The sequence below is a fragment of the Triticum urartu genome, chromosome 7A (assembly GCF_056163025.1).
Source record: "Triticum urartu cultivar PI428250 chromosome 7A, HENAU_Tu73, whole genome shotgun sequence".
Classification (NCBI taxonomy): Eukaryota; Viridiplantae; Streptophyta; class Magnoliopsida; order Poales; family Poaceae; genus Triticum; species Triticum urartu.
In genome coordinates, this window is record NC_141879.1 from 430148935 (window position 1) to 430175221 (window position 26287).

Genomic DNA, 26287 nt, shown 5'->3' on the forward strand with positions numbered 1-26287 from the left:
ACTTAGTACCTGATAGTATCTTGCTTGTTTATGTATGATTGTAGATAAATGGCCCATGCTGTTGTTCCGTTGAATTTTAATGCGTTCCTTGAGAAAGCAAAGTTGAAAGATGATGGTAGCAATTACACGGACTGGGTCCGTAACTTGAGGATTATCCTCATTGCTGCACAGAAGAATTACGTCCTGGAAGCACTGCTGGGTGCCAGGCCTGCTGCTGGAGCAACACCAGATGTTGTGAACGTCTGGCAAAGCAAAGCTGATGATACTCGATAGTTCAGTGTGCCATGCTTTACGGCTTAGAACCGGGACTTCAACGACGTTTTGAACGTCATGGAGCATATGAGATGTTCCAGGAGTTGAAGTTAATATTTCAAGCAAATGCCCAGATTGAGAGATATGAAGTCTCCAATAAGTTCTATAGCTGCAAAATGGAGGAGAACAGTTCTGTCAGTCAGCATATACTCAAAATGTCTGGGTATAATAATCACTTGATTCAAATGGGAGTTAATCTTCCAGATGATTGCGTCATTGACAGAATTCTCCAATCACTGCCACCAAGCTACAAGAGCTTCGTGATGAACTATAATATGCAAGGGATGAATAAGACTATTCCCGAGCTCTTCGCAATGCTGAAAGCTACGGAGGTAGAAATCAAAAAGGAGCATCAAGTGTTGATGGTCAACAAGACCACTAGTTTCAAGAAAAAGGGCAAAGGGAAGAAGAAGGGGAACTTCAAGAAGAACAACAAGCAAGTTGCTGCTCAAGAGAAGAAACCCAATTCTGGACCTAAGCCTGAAACTGAGTGCTTCTACTGCAAGCAGACTGGTCACTGGAAGCGGAACTGCCCCAAGTATTTGGCGGATAAGAAGGATGTCAAGGTGAACAAAGGTATATGTGATATACATGTTATTGATGTGTACCTTACTAATGCTCGCAGTAGCACCTGGGTATTTGATACTGGTTCTGTTGCTAATATTTGCAACTCGAAACAGGGACTACGGATTAAGCGAAGATTGACTAAGGACGAGGTGACGATGCGCGTGGGAAACGGTTCCAAAGTCGATGTGATCGCGGTCGGCACGCTACCTCTACATCTACCTTTGGGATTAATATTAGACCTAAATAATTGTTATTTGGTGCCAGCGTTAAGCATGAACATTATATCTGGATCTTGTTTGATTCGAGACGGTTATTCATTTAAATCTGAGAATAATGGTTGTTCTATTTATATGAGTAATATCTTTATGGTCATGCACCCTTAAAGAGTGGTCTATTTTTGTTGAATCTCGATAGTAGTGACACACATATTCATAGTGTTGAAGCCAAAAGATGCAGAGTTGATAATGATAGTGCAACTTATTTGTGGCACTGCCGTTTAGGTCATATCGGTGTAAAGCGCATGAAGAAACTCCATACTGATGGACTTTTGGAACCACTTGATTATGAATCACTTGGTACTTGCGAACCGTGCCTCATGGGCAAGATGACTAAAACACCGTTCTCCGGTACTATGAAGAGAGCAACAGATTTGTTGGAAATCATACATACAGATGTATGTGGTTCGATGAACATTGAGGCTCATGGCAGATATCATTATTTTCTCACCTTCACAGATGACTTAAGCAGATATGGGTATATCTACTTAATGAAACATAAGTCTGAAACGTTTGAAAAGTTCAAAGAATTTCAGAGTGAAGTTGAAAATCATCGTAACAAGAAAATAAAGTTTCTACGATCTGATCGTGGAGGAGAATATTTGAGTTACGAGTTTGGTGTACATTTGAAACAATGCGGAATAGTTTCGCAACTCACGCCACCCGGAACACCACAGCGTAATGGTGTGTCCGAACGTCGTAATCATACTTTACTAGATATGGTGCGATCTATGATGTCTCTTACTGATTTACCGCTATCGTTTTGGGGATACGCTCTAGAGACGGCCGCATTCACGTTAAATAGGGCACCATCAAAATCCGTTGAGACGACGCCTTATGAACTGTGGTTTGGCAAGAAACCAAAGTTGTCGTTTCTGAAAGTTTGGGGCTGCGATGCTTATGTGAAAAAGCTTCAACCTGATAAGCTCGAACCCAAATCGGAGAAGTGTGTCTTCATAGGATATCCAAAGGAGACTATTGGATACACCTTCTATCACAGATCCGAAGGCAAGACTTTTGTTGCTAAGTTCGGAAACTTTCTGGAGAAGGAGTTTCTCTCGAAAGAAGTGAGTGGGAGGAAAGTAGAACATGACGAGGTAACTGTACCTGCTCCCTTATTGGAAAGTAGTGCATCACAGAAAACTATTTCAGTGACACCTACACCAGTCAGTGAGGAAGCTAATGATGATGATCATGAAACTTCAGAACAAGATACTACTGAACCTCGTAGATCAACCAGAGTGAGATCCGCGCCAGAGTGGTACGGTAATCCTGTTCTGGAAGTCATGCTACTAGATCATGATGAACCTACGAACTATGAAGAAGCGATGGTGAGCCCAGATTCCGCAAAATGGCTTGAAGCCATGAAATCTGAGATGGGATCCATGTATGAGAACAAAGTATGGACTTTGGTTGACTTGCCCAATGATCGGCAAGCAATTGAGAATAAATGGATCTTCAAGAAGAAGACTGACACCGACGGTAATATTACTGTCTACAAAGCTCGACTTGTCGCAAAAGGGTTTCGGCAAGTTCAAGGGATTGACTACGATGAGACCTTCTCACTTGTAGCGATGCTTAAGTCTGTCCGAATCATGTTAGCAATTGCCGCATTTTATGATTATGAAATTTGGCAGATGGATGTCAAAACTGCATTCCTGAATGGATTTCTGGAAGAAGAGTTGTATATGATGCAACCGAAAGGTTTTGTCGATCCAAAGGGAGCTAACAAAGTGTGCAAGCTCCAGCGATCCATTTATGGACTGGTGCAAGCCTCTCGGAGTTGGAATAAACGCTTTGGTAGTGTGATCAAAGCATTTGGTTTTATACAGACTTTTGGAGAAGCCTGTATTTACAAGAAAGTGAGTGGGAGCTCTGTAGCATTTCTGATATTATATGTGGATGATATATTACTGATTGGAAATGATATAGAATTTCTGGATAGCATAAAGGGATACTTGAATAAGAGTATTTCAATGAAAAACCTTGGTGAAGCTGCTTACATATTAGGCATAAAGATCTATAGAGATAGATCAAGACGTTTAATTGGACTTTCACAAAGCACATACCTTGACAAGATTTTGAAGAAGTTCAAAATGGATCAAGCAAAGAAAGGGTTCTTGCCTGTGTTACAAGGTGTGAAGTTGAGTCGGACTCAATGCCCGACCACTGCAGAAGATAGAGAGAATATGAAAGATGTTCCCTATGCTTCAGCCATAGGCTCTATCATGTATGCAATGCTGTGTACCAGACCTGATGTGTGCCTTGCTATAAGTCTAGCAGGGAGGTACCAAAGTAATCCAGGAGTGGATCACTGGACAGCGGTCAAGAACATCCTGAAGTACCTGAAAAGTACTAAGGATATGTTTCTCGTATATGGAGGTGACAAAGAGCTCATCGTAAACGGTTACGTTGATGCAAGCTTTGACACTGATCCGGACGATTCTAAATCGCAAACCGGATACGTGTTTACATTAAACGGTGGAGCTGTCAGTTGGTGCAGTTCTAAACAGAGTGTCGTGGCGGGATCTACGTGTGAAGCGGAATACATAGCTGCTTCGGAAGCAGCGAATGAAGGAGTCTGGATGAAGGAGTTCATATCCGATCCAGGTGTCATACCTAGTCCATCGGGTCCAATGAAAATCTTTTGTGACAATACTGGTGCAATTGCCTTGGCGAAGGAATCCAGATTTCACAAGAGAACCAAGCACATCAAGAGACGCTTCAATTCCATCCGGGATCTAGTCCAGGTGGGAGACATAGAGATTTGCAAGATACATACGGATCTGAATATTGCAGACCCGTTGACTAAGCCTCTTCCACGAGCAAAACATGATCAGCACCAAGGCTCCATGGGTGTTAGAATCATTACTGTGTAATCTAGATTATTGACTCTAGTGCAAGTGGGAGACTGAAGGAAATATGCCCTAGAGGCAATAATAAAGTTATTATTTATTTCCTTATATCATGATAAAAGTTTATTATTCATGCTAGAATTGTATTAACCGGAAACATAATACATGTGTGAATACATAGACAAACAGAGTGTCACTAGTATGCCTCTACTTGACTAGCTCGTTAATCAAAGATGGTTATGTTTCCTAACCATGGACAAACAGTTGTTATTTGATTAACAGGATCACATCATTAGTTGAATGATCTGATTGACATGACCCATTCCATTAGCTTAGCACCCGATCGTTTAGTATGTTGCTATTGCTTTCTTCATGACTTATACATGTTCCTATGACTATGAGATTATGCAACTCCCGTTTGCCAGAGGAACACTTTGTGTGCTACCAAACGTCACACCGTAAGTGGGTGATTATAAAGGAGCTCTACAGGTGTCTCCAAAGGTACATGTTGGGTTGGCATATTTCGAGATTAGGATTTGTCACTCCGATTGTCGGAGAGGTATCTCTGGGCCCTCTCGGTAATGCACATCACTTAAGCCTTGCAAGCATTGCAACTAATGAGTTAGTTGCGGGATGATGTATTACAGAACGAGTAAAGAGACTTGCCGGTAACGAGATTGAACTAGGTATAGGATACCGACGATCGAATCTCGGGCAAGTAACATACCGATGACAAAGGGAACAACGTATGTTGTTATGCGGTCTGACCGATAAAAGATCTTCGTAGAATATGTAGGAGCCAATATGAGCATCCAGGTTCCGCTATTGGTTATTGAACGGAGACGTGTCTCGGTTATGTCTACATTGTTCTCGAACCCGTAGGGTCCGCACGCTTAAGGTTACGATGACAGTTATATTATGAGTTTATGCATTTTGATGTACCGAAGGTTGTTCGGAGTCCCGGATGTGATCACGGACATGACGAGGAGTCTCGAAATGGTCGAGACATAAAGATTGATATATTGGAAGCCTATGTTTGGATATCGGAAATGTTCCGGGTGAAATCGGGATTTTACCGGAGTACGGGAGGTTACCGGAACCCCCCGGGAGGTATATGGGCCTTAGTGGGCCTTAGTGGAAGAGAGGAGAGGTGGCCAGAGATGGGCCGCGCGCCCCTCCCCCCCTTGGTCCGAATTGGACAAGGAGAGGGGGCCGGCCCCCCTTCCTCCTCTCTCTCCTCTCCCCCCCTCCACGAATCCTATTCCAACTAGGAAAGGGGGGGAGTCCTACTCCTAGAAGGAGTAGGACTCCTCCTGGCGCGCCACACCTTGGCCGGCCGGCCCCCCTCCCTTGAACCTTTATATACAGAGGCAGGGGCACCCCTAGAGACACAAGTTGATCCACGTGATCATATTCTTAGCCGTGTGCGGTGCCCCCTTCCACCATAGTCCTCGATAATATTGTAGCGGTGCTTAGGCGAAGCCCTGCGACGGTAGTACATCAAGATCGTCACCACGCCGTCGTGCTGACGGAACTCTTCCCCGACACTTTGCTGGATCGGAGTCCAGGGATTGTCATCGAGCTGAACGTGTGCTAGAACTCGGAGGTGCCGTAGTTTCGGTGCTTGATCGGTCGGGCCGTGGAGACGTACGACTACATCAACCAAACGCTTCCGTTGTCGATCTACAAGGGTACGTAGATCATACTCTCCCCTCTCGTTGCTACGCATCACCATGATCTTGCGTGAGCGTAGGAATTTTTTTGAAATTACTACGAAACCCAACAAAAATATATATGTCAATTTGATGGGCATAATTTGTCATAAACACGAAATGCAACAAAATAGTTATAAAAGAAAATATACCACATCCGAATCATAACTCGGACGAGGGCCAGCGGGGACGGATATCAAAACCATGGCTCTATGAATAACAAACAACGTACGGGTAAGATAATTATACAAGTAACTATATATATCCAAATCACCCAAACATGATTTTTTTTATATAAAAAGATAAGAACAAGAGGGCTCACCCCACAAGGTGGTGCCGGCCACAAGACGGTGCGGACGATCGGCGGTGGTTAGGACGGAGACGGGAAGGCACTAAGTAAACCACACCTACATATGCAAACTAAGAGTTATTGTGAGCTCAAATTGCATATAAATCAAATAAACTACCACATATAATTCCTCCCAAATTACTAAAACCCACAAATTAGTCGCTATATAAAGCATTGCAAGAGCCAATCTAGCGATGAGAGATGAAAGGACAAAGTTGCTTACCTTTGTGATCACTTGAATGGATGGGGGCCTTCAAATCTTGACAAAATTTGGGCAAAATGTGTGATGAGCTCGAGAGGAAGAGGGGAAGAACAGAGAGGAGAGGGAAAGGGAAAAAACAGAGCGAGCTTGGGTGGACGAAGGGTTTATATAGGAGGACCTTTAGTACCGGTTCGTGGCACGAACTGGTACTAAAGGTGCTGGAGGGGCCCCAGACTGACAACATCCTGCCACCACTCTCTTTAGTACCGGTTCGTGGCACGAACCAGTGCTAAAGATTCGCCACGAACCGGTACTAATGGTAGCGGCCCAGCTAGCCGTTGAAACCGTCACTAATGGTCACATTAGTGCCGGCTCAATTACAAACATGTACTAATGTGCTTCACATTAGGCTGTTTTTCTACTAGTGTATCTCCCCCCACGCTCTTCTCTCTCAGTCCCGAGCTCGGTCGACTCGACCACACCGACAACCTTAGTTCTCGCCGCTGGTGACCATGCCACGCACGACGACATCAGCATGGGCAACGGTTACATGGACATGGAGTAATTTGTAGGATTTCTCCTCTTCGATTAGTAAGGGTTAGGGTCTGGAGATTTTTCAGTTTTGAGCTTTGTTGCACCAATTGGAAGGAATCTTTTGTTCATATAGCTTCTATTTTTTTAAAAAAGGAGGTTATCCTCCAGCCTCTGCATCAGAACGATGCATGTGACCAATTTATTAATAAGCAAATAGTTCAACAAAGTCTCCAAGTCTCAAAAAGTAAAAATGCTCACAAAGGGCTAAAAACAGGGAATCGGGATAGCCACAACCGACGGTATAAAAATAGATAGGAAACTAAACACCTATCCTATTACATGAGCGCCATCCAAACCGGTTGAAGATAGCCCATGCTACCATCTCCCAGCGGATAGATCTAGTGACCATATGCTCCCTGACATCCATCAGAGTGAGTAGCGACCACATATGTATCAACGTATTGGCCTGGAAGATAACCTGCAAGAAATGAAAATTTGTTGTTCTGTTAAAAACCAAATCGTTCCTGCAGTTTCGTATAGCCTATAATAAAGCACATACGCCTACATGGATGTGTCTCGCTGTTTCTACCTCAACTCCATTTAGCCACGTTCCAAATAACGTGTAGATGCTAGTAGGAGGAGCAATGTTAAACGCTATATGGACAGACCTTCATAAAATTTTGGCCATTGGGCACTCAAGAAAGATGTGACGCCTGGATAATTAGACTACAGTAATTCCCTGATAATGATGCCACGTCACCTCTGTCACTATAGTTAATCTCGAGTTAGTTCAAAACCGATCCAAATTTAAAATTGAATTAAAGGCAACCAACAAAAGTTTTCAAACTTTAAAACTAAAATGTCTGGGTTGTGCCAAGTAATGCAAAGTTAATTGTGGTGAGGAAACCACACTTTAATAAAATGTTTAAATGTTCAAATGGTAATAAAATAGTAGCAAAAACTATTATCTAAATACTTTTAAATAATAAATAATTATGAAACTATTTTTATTTAGGTGCCAAAGTTATGTGGCAGTAGTAAATATTGTAGTACTAATTCGGGAACCATTTGTGTATTTTATAAAACTATAACCATTAAAGACATAAAACAAAACAGAAAGAGAAAAAATAAATAAAAAGAAAAGGCAGAACCAAAACAAATAAAAAGTAGAAGAACCCTTCCTGGGCCGTTTGGCCCACGTGACTACTAGCAGGTCGGCCCATCCCCACTCCCCTTAACCCCCACCCACGGTCAAACCCTAACCCGACCGCACACTCCCCCCACTCACCCACGCCTCTCCCCTCTCCTCTCGATCCCATCTGGATCGGGGAGGGGGCTCGACCTCGCCGTGCCGACCGCGTCGCCCATCGACCCCGCCGCCCCTGGACGCCGCCTGTCGCCGCTCGAAGACCTCGCCGGACTGCCTCCCCGTCTCCGCCATCGTCGCCGTCTTCCCCCCTCCCCCTCGCGCCCCCGCGCCCCACTGCCACTCCCCTACAGCCACCGTGAGCACGCGCCCCTCCTCTCTCTCCCTATCTCCCACACACTCGCGCGCACGCCCTCATCCCGCACGCGTCCGCCTCCGCCCGAGCTCGCCGGCCCCGCGCTCTCCCTCGGCCATTAAGCTCTGTCGCGCCTGCCGCCTCGCCGCCCTGCGCTCCCACGCTCGCCCGCGGCTGCGCCACACGCTTGCGCGCGCCACGGCCCCGTTGTCGGTCTCGCTCGCTGCGGCCCCGCCTCTGCCACTTCCCCGTGCCGCTCCGCCCCGCTGCTACTGCTCGCGGCCACTGCGCCGTCCGCCATCCCGCTTCGCTCCGCCCGCGGACGCGCCCTGCCCCGCGCGGCCTCCCGCCCCTGCCCCCGCGCTCCTCGCCGCAGCCCCGCCGCTCCTCGCCGCATCGCCCCGTGCTGCTCCTCCCGCGTCGTCTCGCCACGCCTTTGCCTGCGCGCCCGCCGACGAACCCCATCCCCACGGCCGCCTTCACGCCCTGGCGCCGGCGCCCGCATTGTCTGAGCCCAATCGGGCGCCCGCCCGCCCCATTTCGCCCAGCGCCCATTAACCGCTCGCCCGCTATGCCCCTATGGGCCTATGACACATGGGGCCCACGGCCCCAGAACGTTTTTATTAAAAGAAAGAAAAGTAAGATAATAATAAATAAATAAAATTAAATACTAATTAATCAATTAATTAACTAAATAATTAACTTAATTAATTTTGTCTAAATTAACTAATTAAGATTAATTAACCTAATTAACTACTGTTAATTAATTAGGCACTCAATGACATGCGGGACCCGCATGTCAGTTTGACTTAGTCAATTCCTGTTGACTGCTGATGTCAACATGACATCATGCTGATGTCATTAATCCAATTTCGAATTAAATTAAATGATTAATTAAATTCCAGAAATTAGTAAATCTTTAGAAAATCATATATTTTAATCCGTAACTTGGATTAAATTATTTTCAACATGAAAGTTGCTCAGAACGACGATACGAATCCGGATACGCAACCTGTTCGTCCATCACACATCCCTAGCATATCGAACACGCAACTTTCCCCCTCCGGTTCATCTGCCCGAAAACGCGAAACACCGGGGATACTTTCCATGATGTTTCCCCCCTTTGCCGATATCACATACTACCGCGTTAGGGCACATCTAGCACCGCGTTTGTCATGTTATGCTTTGATTGCTCTGTTATTTATTTTGTTCCCCCTCCATTACTTCTTTCCGGTAGACCCTGAGACCGATGCCGGTACCCCTGTGTTCGACTACATCGACGACGAACTCTTCTATTGCCACAGCAACCAGGCAAGCCCCCCTGATCACCAGATATCGCCTACTCTTCTCTATACTGCTTGCATTAGAGTAGTGTAGCATGTTACTGCTTTCCGTTAATCCTATCCTGATGCATAGCCTGTCCTTGCTACTACTGTTGTTACCTTTACCTGCAATCCTAATGCTTAGTATAGGATGCTAGTTTATCATCAGTGGCCATACATTCTTGTCCGTCTGCCATGCTATACTATCGGGCCGTGATCACTCGGGAGGTGATCACGGGTATATACTATATGCTTTATACAAGATACATGTGATGACTAAAGTCGGGTTGGCTCGAGGAGTACCCGCGGTTGATTCACGAATTGGGGGCTGGAAGGACATACTTTCCCAACAGCCCTCTTTGTGGATCTTTGTGGCGAAGCGACAGGGCAGGTTGACACCACCTAGGAGAGAGGTGGGCCTGGCCCTGGTCGGCGTTCGCCATTATTTCAAGATAACACGTTTAACGAGATCTTGGTATTTGATCTGAGTCTGGCCACTGGCCTATACGCACTAACCATCTACGCGGGGACATTTATGGGCACTCGACATCGTGGTATCAATCGAAGCCTTCGTGACGTCGGCGACTGAGCGGTGCGCGCCGGATTGGACCGTAAGCCTGCTCTTGTATTAAGGGGGCTAGTTCTGCTTCCGGCCGCGTACGCAACGTGCAGGTGTGCAATGGGCGATGGGCCCAGACCCCTGCGCCATAGGGTTTAGACCAGCGTGTTGACCTCTCTGTTGTGCCTAGGTAGGGCTGCGACGTGTTGATCTTCCGAGGCCGGGCATGACCCAGGAAAGTGTGTCCGAACAAAGGGGATTGAGTGTGTTGGGAAATGTGGTGCACCCCTACAGGGAAGTTAATCTATTCGAATAGCCGTGTCCCTCGGTAAAAGGATGACCCGGAGTTGTACCTTGACCTTATGACAACTAGAACTGGATACTTAATAAAACACACCCTTCCAAGTGCCAGATACAACCGGTGGTCGCTCTCTCACAGGGCGGCGAGGGGAGGATCATCGGTTAGGATTATGCTATGTGATGCTACTTGGTGAACTTACCATCTACTCTCTTCTTCTGCTGCAAGATGGAGGTGGCCAGAAGCGTAGTCTTCGATAGGACTAGCTATCCCCCTCTTATTCCGGCTTTCTGCAGTTCAGTCCACATATGATACCCTTATTCCATTTGATACCAATGCATACATATGTAGTGTAGCTCCTTGCTTGCGAGTACTTTGGATGAGTACTCACGGTTGCTTTGCTCCCTCTTTTCCCCCTTTCTATACTCGATTGCTGCGACCAGACGTTGGACCCCAGGAGCTAGATGTCACCGTCGACGATGACTCCTACTACACTAGAGGTGCCTACTACTACGTGCAGCACGCTGACGACGACCAGGAGTAGTTTAGGAGGATCCCAGGCAGGAGGCCTGCGCCTCTTTCGATCTGTATCCCAGTTTGTGCTAGCCTTCTTAAGGCAAACTTGTTTAACTTATGTTTGTACTCAGATATTGTTGCTTCCGCTGACTCGTCTATGATCAATCTCTTGTATTCGAGCCTTCGAGGCCCCTGGCTTGTAATATGATGCCTGTATGACTTATTTTATTTGTAGAGTTGTGTTGTGATATCTTCCCGTGAGTCCCTGATCTTCATCGTACACGTTTGCGTGTATGATTAGTGTACGGTCGAATTGGGGGCGTCACAAAAGAGGTGTTTGATAGATTCATCATGATCACAGAAGCTACATCTTCGAGATCCTGACCAGTTACGTTTTTCCAAATTGTCCTTAGTGAGAATGACTTGTTTGTGAACAAACCACATGAATATTTTGATTCTCAAGGGCACTTTGACTTTCCAAATATGCACAGATTGAGGGATAGAGGCCGAGTTGATAATATCCAAATACATGGATTTTACTAAAAACACTCCATTCTTGGTTAGTTTCCAGTGCAACTGATCTGGCTATTGAGAAAGGTGGACATCCATCAATCTTCTCACAAGATGTAGCCAAGCTTCCCAACGATTTCCCGCTAAAATCCTTCTGAATTGAATATTTAGAGGATTGTACTATAATATTGTTGCAACATAAGCATCTCTACGCTGAACAATATTACAGAGGTGTCTCCCCTAGCCACGTATCCTCCCAGAATCTCGTGGAAGTACCATTACCAACGATAAACTTTGTCCTGTGGAAGAAGGCTGATTTCATTCTCATCAGTCCTTTCCAAAAAGGCGAATCGGTTGGTCTGACCATCACCCATGATAAGGTCTTAGAATGAAGATACTTATTACACAGAATCTGGGCCCATGTGGCATCGGTCTCTACAGATAAGTTGTACAACCACTTGCTGAGTAAGCACCTGTTCTTCACCTCTAAACTTTCAATGCCAATACCACCTTGGTCCTTTGGCCTATAAATAATATCCCATTTACCAAGTCTGTATTTCTGTTTTAACTCGTCACTCTGCCAGAAAAAACATGATCGATAGAAGTCCAATCTTTTCTGTACCCCTACTGGTACCTCAAAGAAGCACAAGAGAAACATTAGCATACTCGTGAGCACCAAATTAATGAAATTAGTCGGCCTCCATATGACATAATTTTGCCCTTACAGCAACTTAGTTTCTTTTCAGATCGATCTTCAATGCACTTGCACTTCCATTCTAATGGATCTAGGAGACACCTGATACCATTCTTGAGCCACTCTACTACGGTGTTGTTGTGGATGATGTGCCCAAATGCATGTTGCACAAGCTTAAGCAAGCCCTTGTCCTTCCTCCCTTCCTTCTATTCTTCCTTCTCTCTCACTTTCCTCTCTCCTCTGTATATCACTAAAAAACTTCTCGGCTCGGTATTGCGCTTGGCCAATGTGCCACCGTACGCGGGCAACCGCCCTACCTCCCCTAGTGTCTGTCTGGTATGTTCTTGAAGTCAGTCACTTCCTTTAAAATAGTATTCCGAGTAAAAAAAGAATGATTCATTTTAATACGACACGTCCCATCTTTCGATCAAACAATTTTCACACGGTACGAAATGTCGGTCTTAAGGTCGACTCCAACACACGACCCCAAAATGGTTCGTCCGCGTCCGTTTGAGACTAAGAGCCTTCTTGGATGGAAGCCAAAAGCTGCCCTGCCAATTTTTTTGGCCATTGACCGATGGATTGGAAGGTTTTTGGATCACAACCAATTTTTAGGAGCGTTACCAACTTTTTTGGTCGCCTTGCAGAGATGTGTAGCGATTCTACGCCCGCGCACTGGCGAAAGGCTGGTGGCGAATTTGCTTGCCAAAACATTAGGACGCCTTGCTTTTGGTAGGCCTCGTGTGGGCACTATCCAAACAGGCCTTAAATGGACACAAAACGCGGCCCAATGCGCGGGAGCAAACCGATAATTGTTCCTTTTTTGTCTGGTTTTGACCCATTCCTGATCTAAATTTAGGTTGCGTTTGCCTCGAAACGAAAATGCGCGGATCGGCGGGACGTGTGCCCTTGTCCTCCCCTGGCCTGCCCATCGGGGACACAGACGCCTACTTTTCTTGATGCGGAGCATCCTATGATCATCCCCATGTACACTACGACTACACCCGAAGCCCCAAGTGGACATACGACAAGACCTCAAACATACGACATTGGACACAAGGTGAACCCATTCCTAAATGCTTCCCCTTTCCACTCGTGCGAGACATGGTTGCTACCTAATGCAAAGACACTACGTGTGCTCAGGAACCGAGGAGACGACCATGGAGATGCTCGAAGCATAGGACAAGTCCACACGGAAGCGGATCAAGAAGTGCCTCAAGTGGAGTCGCCGCGGAGCTACAGTGGCCGGACATCCGGTAGGAGCCCGGACATCCGGCGCCACCAACCAGAAGAAGACCAGAGGGAGACTGACGCCAGGCGACTCTACAATAGCCGGACATCCAGCCAACCCCCGGACATCTGGCGCCTGCCCGGAAATCCAGCGCACGCTATCCAGAGAGCAGAAGAATCGGGCAACTCCAGCCCAGACATCCGGCCGTGGCCCGGACATCCGGCTCTTCGTGAGCCGTCGGACATCCGGCCCCTGCCTGTGCACAGAGAATGGGCCAAGGGCCCATGTATCCCCCTCTCACTTACCCCTTCGTGGGCTAGCACTATATATAGACCCCCTCCTCCTCCTAGTTAGGGTTAGCATTGTGTTAGCTCATACGTGAGATAGAGCTTCGCTCATCCATCCGGATCTACTCCATTGCGAGGGACCATTACCTCTTCGGAGAAGATCCACCTTGGATTCAAGACCCCTTCATGGGAAGACCCCTCAAGACCTCCTCACGGACAAGAACGGTTACCTTTGTATCGTCCTTTGTTGATCGTGGATCTTGTATCTCTTTGTGTTTTGAGGATCTAGCATATGTGTGACCTAATCTCGTTGGTTTGAGTGATTCTTTTGTGTTTCCCTTCGTGTTTTCCCCTTTGTGTTCTGCGTGTTCATCGCGGGATCCGCTCCTTCGTGAAAGATCGGCCATCTAGGGTTCCACCCTATATCATCTTGGTATCATGAGCCATGTTGATCACGATTTCGGAGCCTCCCCTCTTTGTTTTCTAGCCTTGTTTTGTTGATTTTGTCCCAAATTCGAAAATTCACCACACAAATAGCCCCCCCCCCAATTTTTTTTGTGTTTTGTTGGTGTGATGATGTTTTGTTGATTATGATCCATGGATTCATTGTGTCTTGAGTAGATCTATCTTTCCCCCAAGTTTCCCCACTTTCCATCCATGAAATCTCTCAAATTTTGCCTCCAAAATCATCAATTTCCGCCCCCAAAATCGAGTTCCTCGAGTTCATCCTAGAATTTGGAGCCCGGACATCCGGCCCGTAGCCTCGGACATCAGGCCCGTAGGCCCGGACATCCGGCTCCTGGAGCGCAATTTACGCGCGGTTCTGGACTTCAGGTCCCGGATTTCCGGGCCCGACCCCGGATGTACGGCCCTTGTAACTTCGGCCTTTCTCATTTCGCTGTTTTGTCCATAACTAATTCATCCGGAGTCCATTTTTAACGTTCTTTAGCTCATTTTGAAGCTATTGACATCCCCATCCCACAAGAATACTACCATCATCATTTGACTCCATCATTTTTTTGCAATTTTGGCATCTTTGCCTAGGGCTTCTACCATATCATCTGCATAACCACCACCGACTTCCGCAACCTAACCCATTTTGTTCCCCTTAGCATTTAAGGTTGTTTGAGTCGTGATTCGAGTCTCCTAAGGTGTTTCGGCTACTTAGGGACCGTGCCTTCAACTCCGACACCGTGTATAGCCCATCATACCCTTCCACCTTAACCCATTTGACCGGGTTTCCACCAATACTTCCGCAACCACCACCGCATTTCCGCCACCACCATTTGACATTTTCCTTTGAGATTTTGGGTTCGCGGTTTTTACGTTTCCTAAGGTGTTTCGGCTAACTAGGAATGGTTCGACATCAAGGACACCACCACTCATCATCGCAACGGATGGTAACCTCGACGACATCAGTGTATATTCTTTCCATTGCATTGATAACCCATAGCCCATTTTGCGTCACTTGCCTATCGAGACTAGCCTTTGAGTATTGTCAGCAATGTTACTTGTGCACATTAGTGGTCTACACCTTCCATTGCATACATACCATATCATATTGGTATCATCTTGGTATCATATCATCTCTTGTGTCACAAGATTGTTCCTGCATATACATAATTGCTATCTTGGTTTGTGCATTTTGCAAAGAGGCCATATAAAAAGAATAAGCTTTTAAGCAAAAGAGAAAGAGAGCAAAGAATCTTGTAAGAAATAGCCATAGCATCATATCACATTGCATATAAGATCATCTTGAGAGGAACATCGGAACATCATATATGCAAGCGCAAGTCGTCCACGTCCACATCTACATGGCGACCATCATCATATTCATGATCCACATCGTCATGAAGGGCAAGTCACCTCCAAGCATAATGTGCACGACGACGACGAATGCCATCGAGGTCAAGTACGACAACGACACCATCGACATGAAGATGCTCGAGATGCGCCTACCTACAAGTGCCAACAAGCCCTACATCAAGTTACGGCCAAACTTCATGAGCACAAGAGAAGACCACGAGACAAGCACCACCAAGAGGACGCTACAGCTACTACCACCACCACTCCGGCATCTTCGCCAAGTGTTATCAAGGCATCTTCGCCTTTGGATGTACGACATCTTCGCCTACTTCCCACGAGTATGCCTACATTGACTTCATCAAGTCCAAGGCGACCACCCACAAGCGAGGGCGACACTTCCATCTTCGGAAGCCCCTCAAGGAAGATGGCCGAGCATGGGAATTTCCCTTCGGTCATGGAGACGAGCTACGAGGTGCCACATCATATGCGCCTCCAACAACAAGATGACGACAAGATGGTCGAGCAAGGGCCACCCCCTTCGACCACGACGACAAGCGCGAACCTCTTCAACAACATGAAGATAGCGCAAATATTGGACTCATACTCCGAGTCAAGCTACGAGACCGCACATGAGACATTATCTTTGATCTCGAAGGAGAGTGATGGTTTGCCACATCCTACGACATTCATATTTGGAGGTATTATGGATGAGGAGGTTGAGCATGGGACTATCCCTTCAACCAAGGCGGCGATAGGAGTTGAGCATCGAGACATTTGCACCCACATCGCTCTGACACCCACATATGAAGAGATGCCCCAATTGCCATGTGAGGAGAGCCACCACCCCATGAGTGATATGAGTGACTCCACCATATGTGACATGGAGTGCATTTCCTATTAGAGGATGAGTGTGACCACCACCAGCCCCACACTTGAGAGCATGCCACACATCCTATGTGAGGTTGAGAGCCATTTGAGTGGCTCCACAACCATACGAGTGAGATCATCCAAGAGGGAGTGAGTGAGCCACAACACTTAGTGAGTGAGGTAGTTGACACGGCACGTGAGGCCACTATGATTTCTAACGACTTACCCTCTACTCCAAGTGTGTTTTCTTCTTTGGTGCTAGGTCTCCTACATGACGACATGCCTACCCTCGACGAGTCCATCCCTCCAATGGGAAAACAGATGGCCATGGTGGAATATGATGCACCCCCCCACATGGTTCCATCAAGATGAAGATTAAAACGACTTGGTCTTCGACACCTCACCTACAACACGTGAGCGATGCTCCAAAGGTAACCTAGGTGATGGTACTTCACTTGTCCCACTAGTGGACTATCTTACAAATGATTGCTTACATGATGATGATCACCTTATGGATTCACAACATACTATGTCTTCTACATGCTTTGATATGCCACCCATTTATGATCAATATGATGATGAGCATGTTGAATTACCTAGTTGTGATGCTATGCTTCATAGGATATCATGTGAAAATTCTATTGGTCACGTCATGTTTGACAATCCATTGAACTTGTCATATGCTATGAGTGAGATTTCCCATATTGCATCATTTCAATCTCAACATAGTAACTATGCATGCCCCATTAAAATAAATCATATTTGCACGTATGGCATAGATGACGAGATGATGGTCATTGGCTTTTGTTTTTCATGTGATGATATTGCTATGCTACCTTTACATGATTTGCACAATTTATCTACTATGCCATGCCATGATCACATTGTTCCAAATATGCTTTGTTTTGGATGTTGTCAATATTCTCCATGTGATGTTTCCACTAATGCTCATGAGGACACCCCCATAGTTTCCTCATACATATTAGAAGATTTTGATACATCCTATCCTTTAAATGCTTCCCATAATTGCTTGCACCATATGCATTCCATGAATAACAATGCTCTACATATTTCTCGTGATGCATTACACAATTAGAGTCTCCATTATGCTATACATAACAACAAACCTCTCATGATGGATGACATGTTTCTATATCATGCATCTCATTTATTTGAGCATTGGCTATTTTGTGCTAACCAACACATGCACGTGCGCGCCATGATGAATGATGTGTACATATACCACACACACACAATTTTCCCTTTGGCTTTGTTTTGTGTAGGTACTCACGTATACCCGTCAACCTCTCAATCCCAAGAGTCGACGAAACGAGCTCTTGAGAGCAATGATGATTTGGGATCCTGTGGACTATCCTTACCCCCATTCTCTTTGCGCAATGACTTCATGCATTCCTTTTACTTGGCTCTCACACGACTTTGGACTATTTACCATTTGTCACCTTATGCCCATTATATCGTGTTCACTTTGCATGTTATGCCTATTTCTATGTCTTTGCCATGCAATTGTGACCCTTGTGTGCATTTACCCATGAGCCACCATTATACTACTTCTATGTGTATTTGCATGCTTGGTGGAGATCCTTGTTCCCATTACCATGTTTTCCTTGTGCCACATGCTATTGTTGATTCTTGTGTTGGGAGAGTCATATTGTTCAATTGCTATTTGCATAGGACTTCTTGCCAATACAATGATGATACATTACTCATATCTTGCTTTCATGCTTGTGATATGTCATGTGCATTATATATGCTCACTATTTGCACACATGACATGATTGCCATGAGTACCTCTAGTACGTTGCATCTTTGCACTACTAGCTTGCTTGACTTGATCACTATGATTGCTTGCTTTGTCGCATCATCCATGTTCCATTCTTACTCGCTTTCTTGGGTTGATGACATATATGTTCATGCCTCTCACTTGATATATCTTGATCATTGTCTCTTCTGTCCATTAGTTGCTTCTCTCATATCCACTTGTAGTGAGTGCAACCATACTATGCTTATTGATATCGGAGACTTTGACACCTTACTTGTGATGCATGCTTGTTTGATTGAGCCTATTGTCTTTGGTTGTTCTCACATCTTATGCCTCCATACTATGAAATACTCCGTTGTCCTTTCTTATGATGAGCATGATGCATACACTTGTTGGGTATCTTACGACACGAATGATAGGTTTTGCACCTCCGCTAACCTCATTTGTTTTTCCGAGTGTTTGGCATGTTCTTTCATTTTGAGGAATTCACAAGGCGGTGCTATCATGGAACATATTGGTTATGTGAAGGCGTACATGATGTGCGACACCAACATTTTCGACAAACTACTAAAGGTGAACTCCTTCCCTCTGAGCCATCCTCAAATACGCATATTGGATAGGTCGTTCTTTCATTGTTGTTTCCTTCTTGTTGTCTACATGATACATCTCGCGAACGGAGGAGCGGCATTGGAGATTGGCTCTATGGACCTTTACATTGAGGAACGCCCGAAGTTAGTGGATGCACCACCGGACCAACGCTTCTACCACGACATTGAGCTATGGTACAACACCACCCATAACAAATTTGCATCTTATGCATGGATTGACTTGCATTATGATTGCCTTGTTGCATCTTGTATTACCTTGTCTTCCATGATATATGAGCTTGTGCACTTCCTTAGCAAATTTGTTGTGATATTCCTTGATGGCATATTCATACATCATGATCGCATTGCCTACCATCAATTGCATGATCACATACTCACATTGAGCACCAATTACCATGTTCATGTTTTTGATACACCGCCCCATTATGACATCATTTTGCACAATGGTTGCATTGATCACATTCACAATACATTTGTGTGCACAATGAATGCTTTTGCTCCCATGAATGCTTTGCATATCAGTCTATATCATCTTACTAAGCTTGATGCGCTTTGCCACGGACAATCTTGCCGCACGGACTCATTCTTACATGATGGACACCTTGTGTGCGCTAACCATTATATTTCAAAGTGTCATTTGTGTTTGCTCTTTTTGCATGTGTACCACTCCGGAGACACCTTGGAGTACTTGGATTGCGCCATGTCTTCCACTTCGTCCAATTACAAGTCCATCCATGACAACCGTTTCCATGGTGATGAGGTTTTCGATCCGAGGTCGGATATTTCCCAAGGGAGGGGAGATGATGCGGAGCATCCTACGATCATCCCCATGTACACTACGTCTACTCCCCAAGCCCCAAGTGGACCTACGACCAGACCTCAAACATACGCCATTGGACACAAGGTGAACCCGTTCCTAAATGCTTCCCCTTTCCACTCGTGCGAGACATGGTTGCTACCTAATGCAAAGACACTACGTGTGGTCATGGTCTGAGGAGATGACCATGGAGATGTTTGAAGCATAGGACAAGTCCACACGGAAGCGGATCAAGAAGTGCCTCAAGTGGAGTCGCCGCGGAGCTACAGCGGCCGCGGAGCCGGGACATCCGGCGCCACCAACCAGAAGAAGACCAGATAGAGATAGACGCCAGGCGACTCTACAGCGGCCGGACATCCGGCCGACCCCCCAGACATCCGGCGCATGCCCGGAAATCCCACGCACGATATCTAGAGAGCAGAAGAATCGGGCAGCTCCAACCCAGACATCCGGCTCTTCGTGAGCCATCGAACATCCGGCCCCCAGCCCGGACATCCGGCCCCTGCGTGTGCGCAGAGAACGGGCCAAGGGCCCATGTATCCCCCCTCTCACTTACCCCTTCGTGGGCTAGCACTATATATAGACCCCCTCATCCTCCTAGTTAGGGTTAGCGTTGTGTTAGCTCATATGTGAGATAGAGCTTCGCTCATCCATCCGGATCTACTCCATTGCGAGGGACCGTTACCTCTTCGGAGAAGATCCACCTCGGATTCAAGACCCCTTCATGGGAAGATACCTCAAGACCTCCTCACAAAGAAGAACCGGTTACCTTTGTATCGTTCTTTGTTGATCGTGCATCTTGTATCTTGTTGTGTTTCGAGGATCTAGCATATGTGTGACCTAATCTCGTTGGTTTGAGTGATTCTCTTGTGTTTATCTTCGTGTTTTCCCCTTTGTGTTTTTCGTGTTCATCGTGTGATCCGCTCCATTCGTGAAATATCGGCCATCTAGGGTTTCACCCTACATCATTTCTCTTCTCCTCCCCTCTCCCACCACCCACCGCCGCCATAGCCATCGCTGCCCATTTTCCTGGCTGCCTCATTGTCCAGCCCGACCGCCCAAAGCCCGACCGCCGGATTTGTGCCTTCCTCGCCCGGCCCCGGCAGCCAACTGGTAGATCTGTTGCGGCATGATTTGGCGCATCCGACCACGGGTGACTACGCCTTGCCATGGATTGGCACGATACCGGACCACACAGCCCTGGCAACGCCTCTACGCTACATGTAGGTATTGACTACGCCTCTAGCTGCTCCGACCTATCCCGTCGGCGGTTCACCGACAAAAACATGCTTGGCCGTTGCCCGGGCTCGGCGCTGGCCCAGCGCGCGGCTCGTCGGCTCATCGTTGCGGCTCATAAAGTGCGACGACTGCCCGCGACAGGTCATTTGCCGCGTTCCTACCACGCCGGGACATCCCGAATGTGTGTCCTTCAAGTGCAAAAATAATGGGATATGTGCTTCTTTTGATTCGGCTGTGCTCCCGGAATCGGCGCATTTTCGTAGCTCGTTGCTTATACTCAATTTTGTGTGTATGATGGATAGTTTGGGTACTGAGAAGAAGAATACGTCGATCTATTGATAGCACGAAATTTGATAGATGCTCATGCACTTGTTGGTAGAATAGAGACTAGAGATGAGATTAGATGCGAAGCAACGTCGGCTTCTTTAGAATCGAAGAAGAAAGTTTTTGTTTTCTTTGGTCTTGCTCTCCTAGCGAAGAATTAGTGAATGTACTCAAAATGTCGTTGATGAAATAAGAGAAATGTGGCCAAAGAAAATACATACGGGCATCAGCCGAGCCGTGACGGACCAGATGCATTGGATGCACGGCCAGCGTATTAAAAAAAACAGTCTAATACCGTCTCATTGCTCTACTTGAACGGATAAAATTCACACAAAATAGACGTCCACTTGAAATGGTGCATTGAAGTTGGCCTAATAGCTGATACAGAACTTTCCAAGAGGTACAACTATGGGGTATTTGTTTTCAGGGACTTTTTTAAATAGGGACTAGAAAAAATCCTTCTTAAAGACTTTTTTATCAAACGGGGGAGACTTTTTAGGGACTAAACTAGATATTTGGGACTAAATGAAGAAGACTCTTAAGGAAAGTCTTTTTGAGACTTCTCCAACAATGCCCCTCCATGCATCATTGACCCGCCACTCCATGATGTTGTGTGATTGTTATTTTTCTATATACTAGGGACAACATGGTCATTTAATAACCTTTAGAAAGGGACTAGGGATTTTTTTAGTCTCTAGAAACAAACATGAAAAAACTTTTTAGAGACTAAAAACTTTTTGATTGAGACTAAAAAAAGTTCTAATATTAGAAAACCAAACACCACCTATATCTCTGCCAACGCGTCGTAGGCGCAGTTGAAAAATAAATCAGATCCAAAAGGACAAGGCAAACGATGAATGGCGACGGTCTCTGCCCATTGACCTTATCCGCTCTAGAAGACCCGCGCGTAGCAGCTTCTCTGATCGTCACACGTGTCGCCCATCTGCCCGTACAGGGGCCGGCCGGGTCCCATGCCTTCCTGTCTGACCGAGCGGCAGCCCGCAGTCCCGAACGCAATTGGCTACGTGCGGCCATGCATGCAGCAACGATCCACACGTCGGCGGCCAGCGCCAGGGTGGAGCCGCCTCCCTCAGACGTGTCACCCGCGTACGAAGCACAATTTCCTAGGTGGACATTGAGCCTGACACTCCAAAATCCAACTTCTCGTCTTTCTTCTCCATCGCGGTAGTAAAATCTTTCCATCCTACGTAAATTTTAGTAGCATTTTCAGAGAGTCCAATATATTGAATTGGTGCTACTCGGGGAAGACTAGAATAGAATCTGCCTTTAACCAACTCTTGTCCATCGGTGACTTTTTCTTCTTCGCACGATCGAAGATGCAAGAATGTATACCAGCGCTATATACACACCTTTCTCTCTCTCTCTCTCTCTCTCTCTCTCACATAACTAAGGTCCTCGGCATATATCTTCCTGAGCTTGCGTACACCGCAGCAGCTGACTGATCTTTGCCGGCCGGCGGAGCAGGTAGACGAAGATGCTGGGCGGCGGCGTGTCCTTCTCCTTAGGCGACGTGCTGACCATCTGCGGGCTGCTGGCGGTGCAGTGCATCTTCGGTCTCTACATGATGTTCCTCAACCGGCTACTCGTGGCCGGCGTCCCGTCGCTCTTCATCATCGTCGTCGCATGCGCCGCCTCCTCCGTCGTCGTTCTCCCCTTCGCCATCGCCCTCGAGAGGAAGAAATGGCCCAAGCGCTGGAGCCCCGTGTTGATAATCCAGCTCGTTATGATCTCCCTTGGAGGGTGAGAAACAAAAGTGAATCAATCGTAACCTTCCACACATATATACTAAGAGCTTATCATTTGCAGTCCATCTTTGCTTTTTTTTTTCTTGCGAGAAGTTCATCTCTGCTCTTGATTGATAGCTAGACAGTCTTCATCATAAATGCTTCAAATAAAGTTGTATATATAGTAGTGTACTAACTGTTTATTTTGATAGATTTATATTTGCCAACAGTTATAGGTTTCAAAGTATTAAAATACTTAGAGTGAATTCCATTTTTACCTTGTAGTTGTACATTTGTGACACATATTACCCTATTTAGCGGAACTTTTATCGAAATGTCAGATTTTGGAGACTTTTAACACGGTTTTACCCAGTTTTACATTTTGTTTGTTTATGGTCGATAGGATCGGCATGTTGCGTCATTGATTTGTAAAAAGAACTGTAAGGATCGGAGGGCATCATTGGCGATCTTGTCCAAGCTTTTCTTGTCTATCTTTTCCACTCCTTGTGGCCGTCTACATGTTTCTGGATACAGGGCGTCACCTCACACCTTACCTGATGGACACGCATCAAAAAACAAGGGTCCAAAGATTTCAAAAGGGGTATTCTAGACGAATTTTCACTGGAAGGGGTAATTAGTGTCACAAATGTATAAATATGGGGTAAAAAGTGGAATTCACTCAAATACTTAAGATTTTCGTATATTATTATGTTCTGCAGTTATCTGCAGTTCTCTTAATCAGTTAACTCGGATCAAGTAAGCCTTCACCAAGTATTTATGATGATGATCGACATTTACCCCTAGATGGTTACTTGTCCATAATGTCCATAGTTCATCAAATGCATTGGTGTAAAGATTCAGATACTACCAAATGCTGGCAATCGGTTAACAAAACATTTTTTGTTCTTTGTGTAGGGTATCAATATACCAAGTCTTGATGATGCTCGGCGTCGAGCGGACCTCACCAGCGATCGCCTCGGCCATGCCCAATCTTGGCCCTGGCTTCATCTTCGTCATCGCCGCCTGCCTGAGGTACCGAACCAAATCCTTAATAAGGGAAAAACAACACATTGTTAACTTTCAGACTGACCAAGTAGCTCAACAACTAGAGACTCTGCTAATATATATGCAGGTTTGAGAGATTTGAGTGGAAGTGCAAGTACACCAGAGCAAAAATCTTGGGTACGTTGGTATGCATAAGTGGAGCAATGTGCGTGAGCTTCCTGAAGAATCCGGATCCCGGCACAGTGCCAGAGTCCGTTCCCAGGGACCAAGAGTTGTCTGGCATGAAAATCGACAGAGACTGGGTCCTTGGCTGTGTGTACCTGCTCACTGGAGTCACGGTCTTCGCTTGCAACACTGTCCTGCAGGTGCACGCTGATAAGATAAACACTAGTCATAACTGTGCCATTTTGTTAGAATTAGAGCTGAATCTGATGTGCAAATGTAGGCTGCAACCCTCAAGAGGTTCCCGGCGCCGCTGTCCATCTGTGTGATCACCGCCATGATGGGATCGATCTTCAGCGCCATCATCCAGGTCATCATGGACGGCAAGCTCGGCGCGGGCACTACAGGCAACATCCCCAGAATAATCGCTGAAATTGTGCTCGTGGTACATACTAGTAGTAGTACATTTTTGATTCAATCCATATTAATTGTGGCTGATTTAGTACAAGTCGTAGACCCCATGATCTCAGCAATAGTATGTGACACTGACGTCGTTGTAACCTGCACTGAAAATAGTGTCAATGCTGGTGCAGGGAGGTGTGGTGATCGGCCTGTGCACGACGTTCCAGGTGTCGAGCATCGGCCGCAAGGGGCCTGTCCTGGTGTCCATGTTCAGCCCGTTCCAGACCGCGTTCTCGGCCTTCATCTCCTTCATCTTCTTTGGGCAATGGATCGGCACAGGGTGGTACGTACGTACATCTTTGCCGGCCATGCACCCGCGCCGCAAGGAACAGTATGTCAATGCGTAGCTGCATTTGGTGCACTGACATCAGCATTGTCATATTCGTATTTCGTTGCAGCCTGGTGGGGATTGCGCTCATGTTTGCGGGCCTCTATGTGGTGCTATGGGCCAAGAACCGGGAGGACAAGATGTTCGCCGAGCTTGCGCTGCCGTCTGACTCTGACGCAACTGAATCTGATATCGAGAGGCCATTCTTGCAGTGATGGGTTGGGCAAAAATCAAAATCGCTTGCTTCCACTACTGGCTAGACGCCGTAGGAATCTACACAGATCCTATCTACTGTTTGACTTTCTTTTGCTGAGATATTGTTTGGATTTTGGAAAACTCAAGTTATTTTACAGCTCGCTGAGCGAAGGCCAGTACTCTCGCTTTACCTCGTTATAAGTGTCAACGTTCCTTCCGACACACTTGCCGCCTTGCTTTGAATATTACTCCCTTCTTTCTAAATATATACTTCCTCCTAAATATATACTTCCTCCGTTCGAAATTACTTGTCTTAGAAATGGTTGTATCTAAAACTAAAATACGTCTAGATACATTCATTTCTACGACAAGTAATTCCGAACGAAGGGAGTACATCTCTTTTTAGAGATTCCATTTTAAAATTCTACACTCTAAAATTCTTAGAACCCTCGAGTTTTTAAAAGCTTGCATGTGCTCGGAACAAATAGTTGTATGTAAATAGACAGAAACAAATCAAACATATTTATTAAACATGTACATGTGTTGTATTTTACCTGGTCACCAGATGTTGTTCCTTTTTTACACGATCTCAACTGACACCAGGCCTTGCATGCCACTTGTATAGGGCATTTGATTATCTCTCTTAAATATACAGGACTCCTTTGTCCCATTATGTAAGACGTTTTTTAGCATTAGTGTAGTGTCAAAAAAGCCTTATATTATGGGACAAAGGGAGTACCTTGTAACTCTCTTTGATCGACACGACTCGATTCAAAAAACGTCTTATATTATAAGACAAAGGAAATACATTGTAACTCTCCTTGATCGACATGACTCGATCATTATTTGGTCTAGCTTGGTATAGGGCATTTGATTATCTCTCTTAAATATACAGGACTCCTTTGTCCCATTATGTAAGACGTTTTTTAGCATTAGTGTAGTGTCAAAAAAGCCTTATATTATGGGACAAAGGGAGTACCTTGTAACTCTCTTTGATCGACACGACTCGATCCAAAAAACGTCTTATATTATGAGACAAAGGAAGTACATTGTAACTCTCCTTGATCGACATGACTCGATCATTATTTGGTCTAGCTTGGTATCAGTTGCCTCCATGGTTGAGCATGGCCAACCCTTCTCTGCTGCCATACACTCTTCCTCCTCTTTGTCCATGTCCTGGGCCACCTCTTCATCCCTCTCTCAGCCTAACTCTTCGAACCTCCT

The 26287-nt window shown here is 45.9% G+C and overlaps 1 protein-coding gene across 2 annotated transcripts; it reads left to right on the top strand.

Annotated features, from left to right (window-relative positions):
* The first annotated feature begins 22381 nt into the window (after positions 1-22381).
* LOC125524551 (WAT1-related protein At5g47470-like) lies at positions 22382-25329 on the top strand. Of its 2 annotated transcripts, XM_087535383.1 has the most exons (7): positions 22382-22513; positions 22652-22927; positions 23827-23943; positions 24044-24281; positions 24362-24523; positions 24672-24823; positions 24939-25329. In XM_087535383.1, the coding sequence occupies exons 2-7, from the start codon at positions 22662-22664 to the stop codon at positions 25081-25083; spliced, it is 1080 nt and encodes a 359-aa protein (XP_087391509.1). In that variant the 5' UTR covers positions 22382-22513; positions 22652-22661; the 3' UTR covers positions 25084-25329. The 2 variants fall into 2 exon arrangements, with proteins under 2 accessions (XP_087391509.1, XP_048545542.1); XM_048689585.2 differs by lacking the exon at positions 22382-22513 and having other exon boundaries at positions 22526-22927.
* The last annotated feature ends 958 nt before the right edge of the window (positions 25330-26287 follow it).

Coding starts and splice junctions, on each gene's coding strand:
- LOC125524551 (XM_087535383.1), top strand. CDS start 22,662: ATGCTGGGCGGCGGCGTGTCCTTCTCCTTAGGCGACGTGCTGACCATC. Junction 24,282..24,361: donor CTTGCAACACTGTCCTGCAG/GTGCACGCTGAT, acceptor GTGCAAATGTAG/GCTGCAACCCTCAAGAGGTT. Junction 24,524..24,671: donor TCGCTGAAATTGTGCTCGTG/GTACATACTAGT, acceptor ATGCTGGTGCAG/GGAGGTGTGGTGATCGGCCT.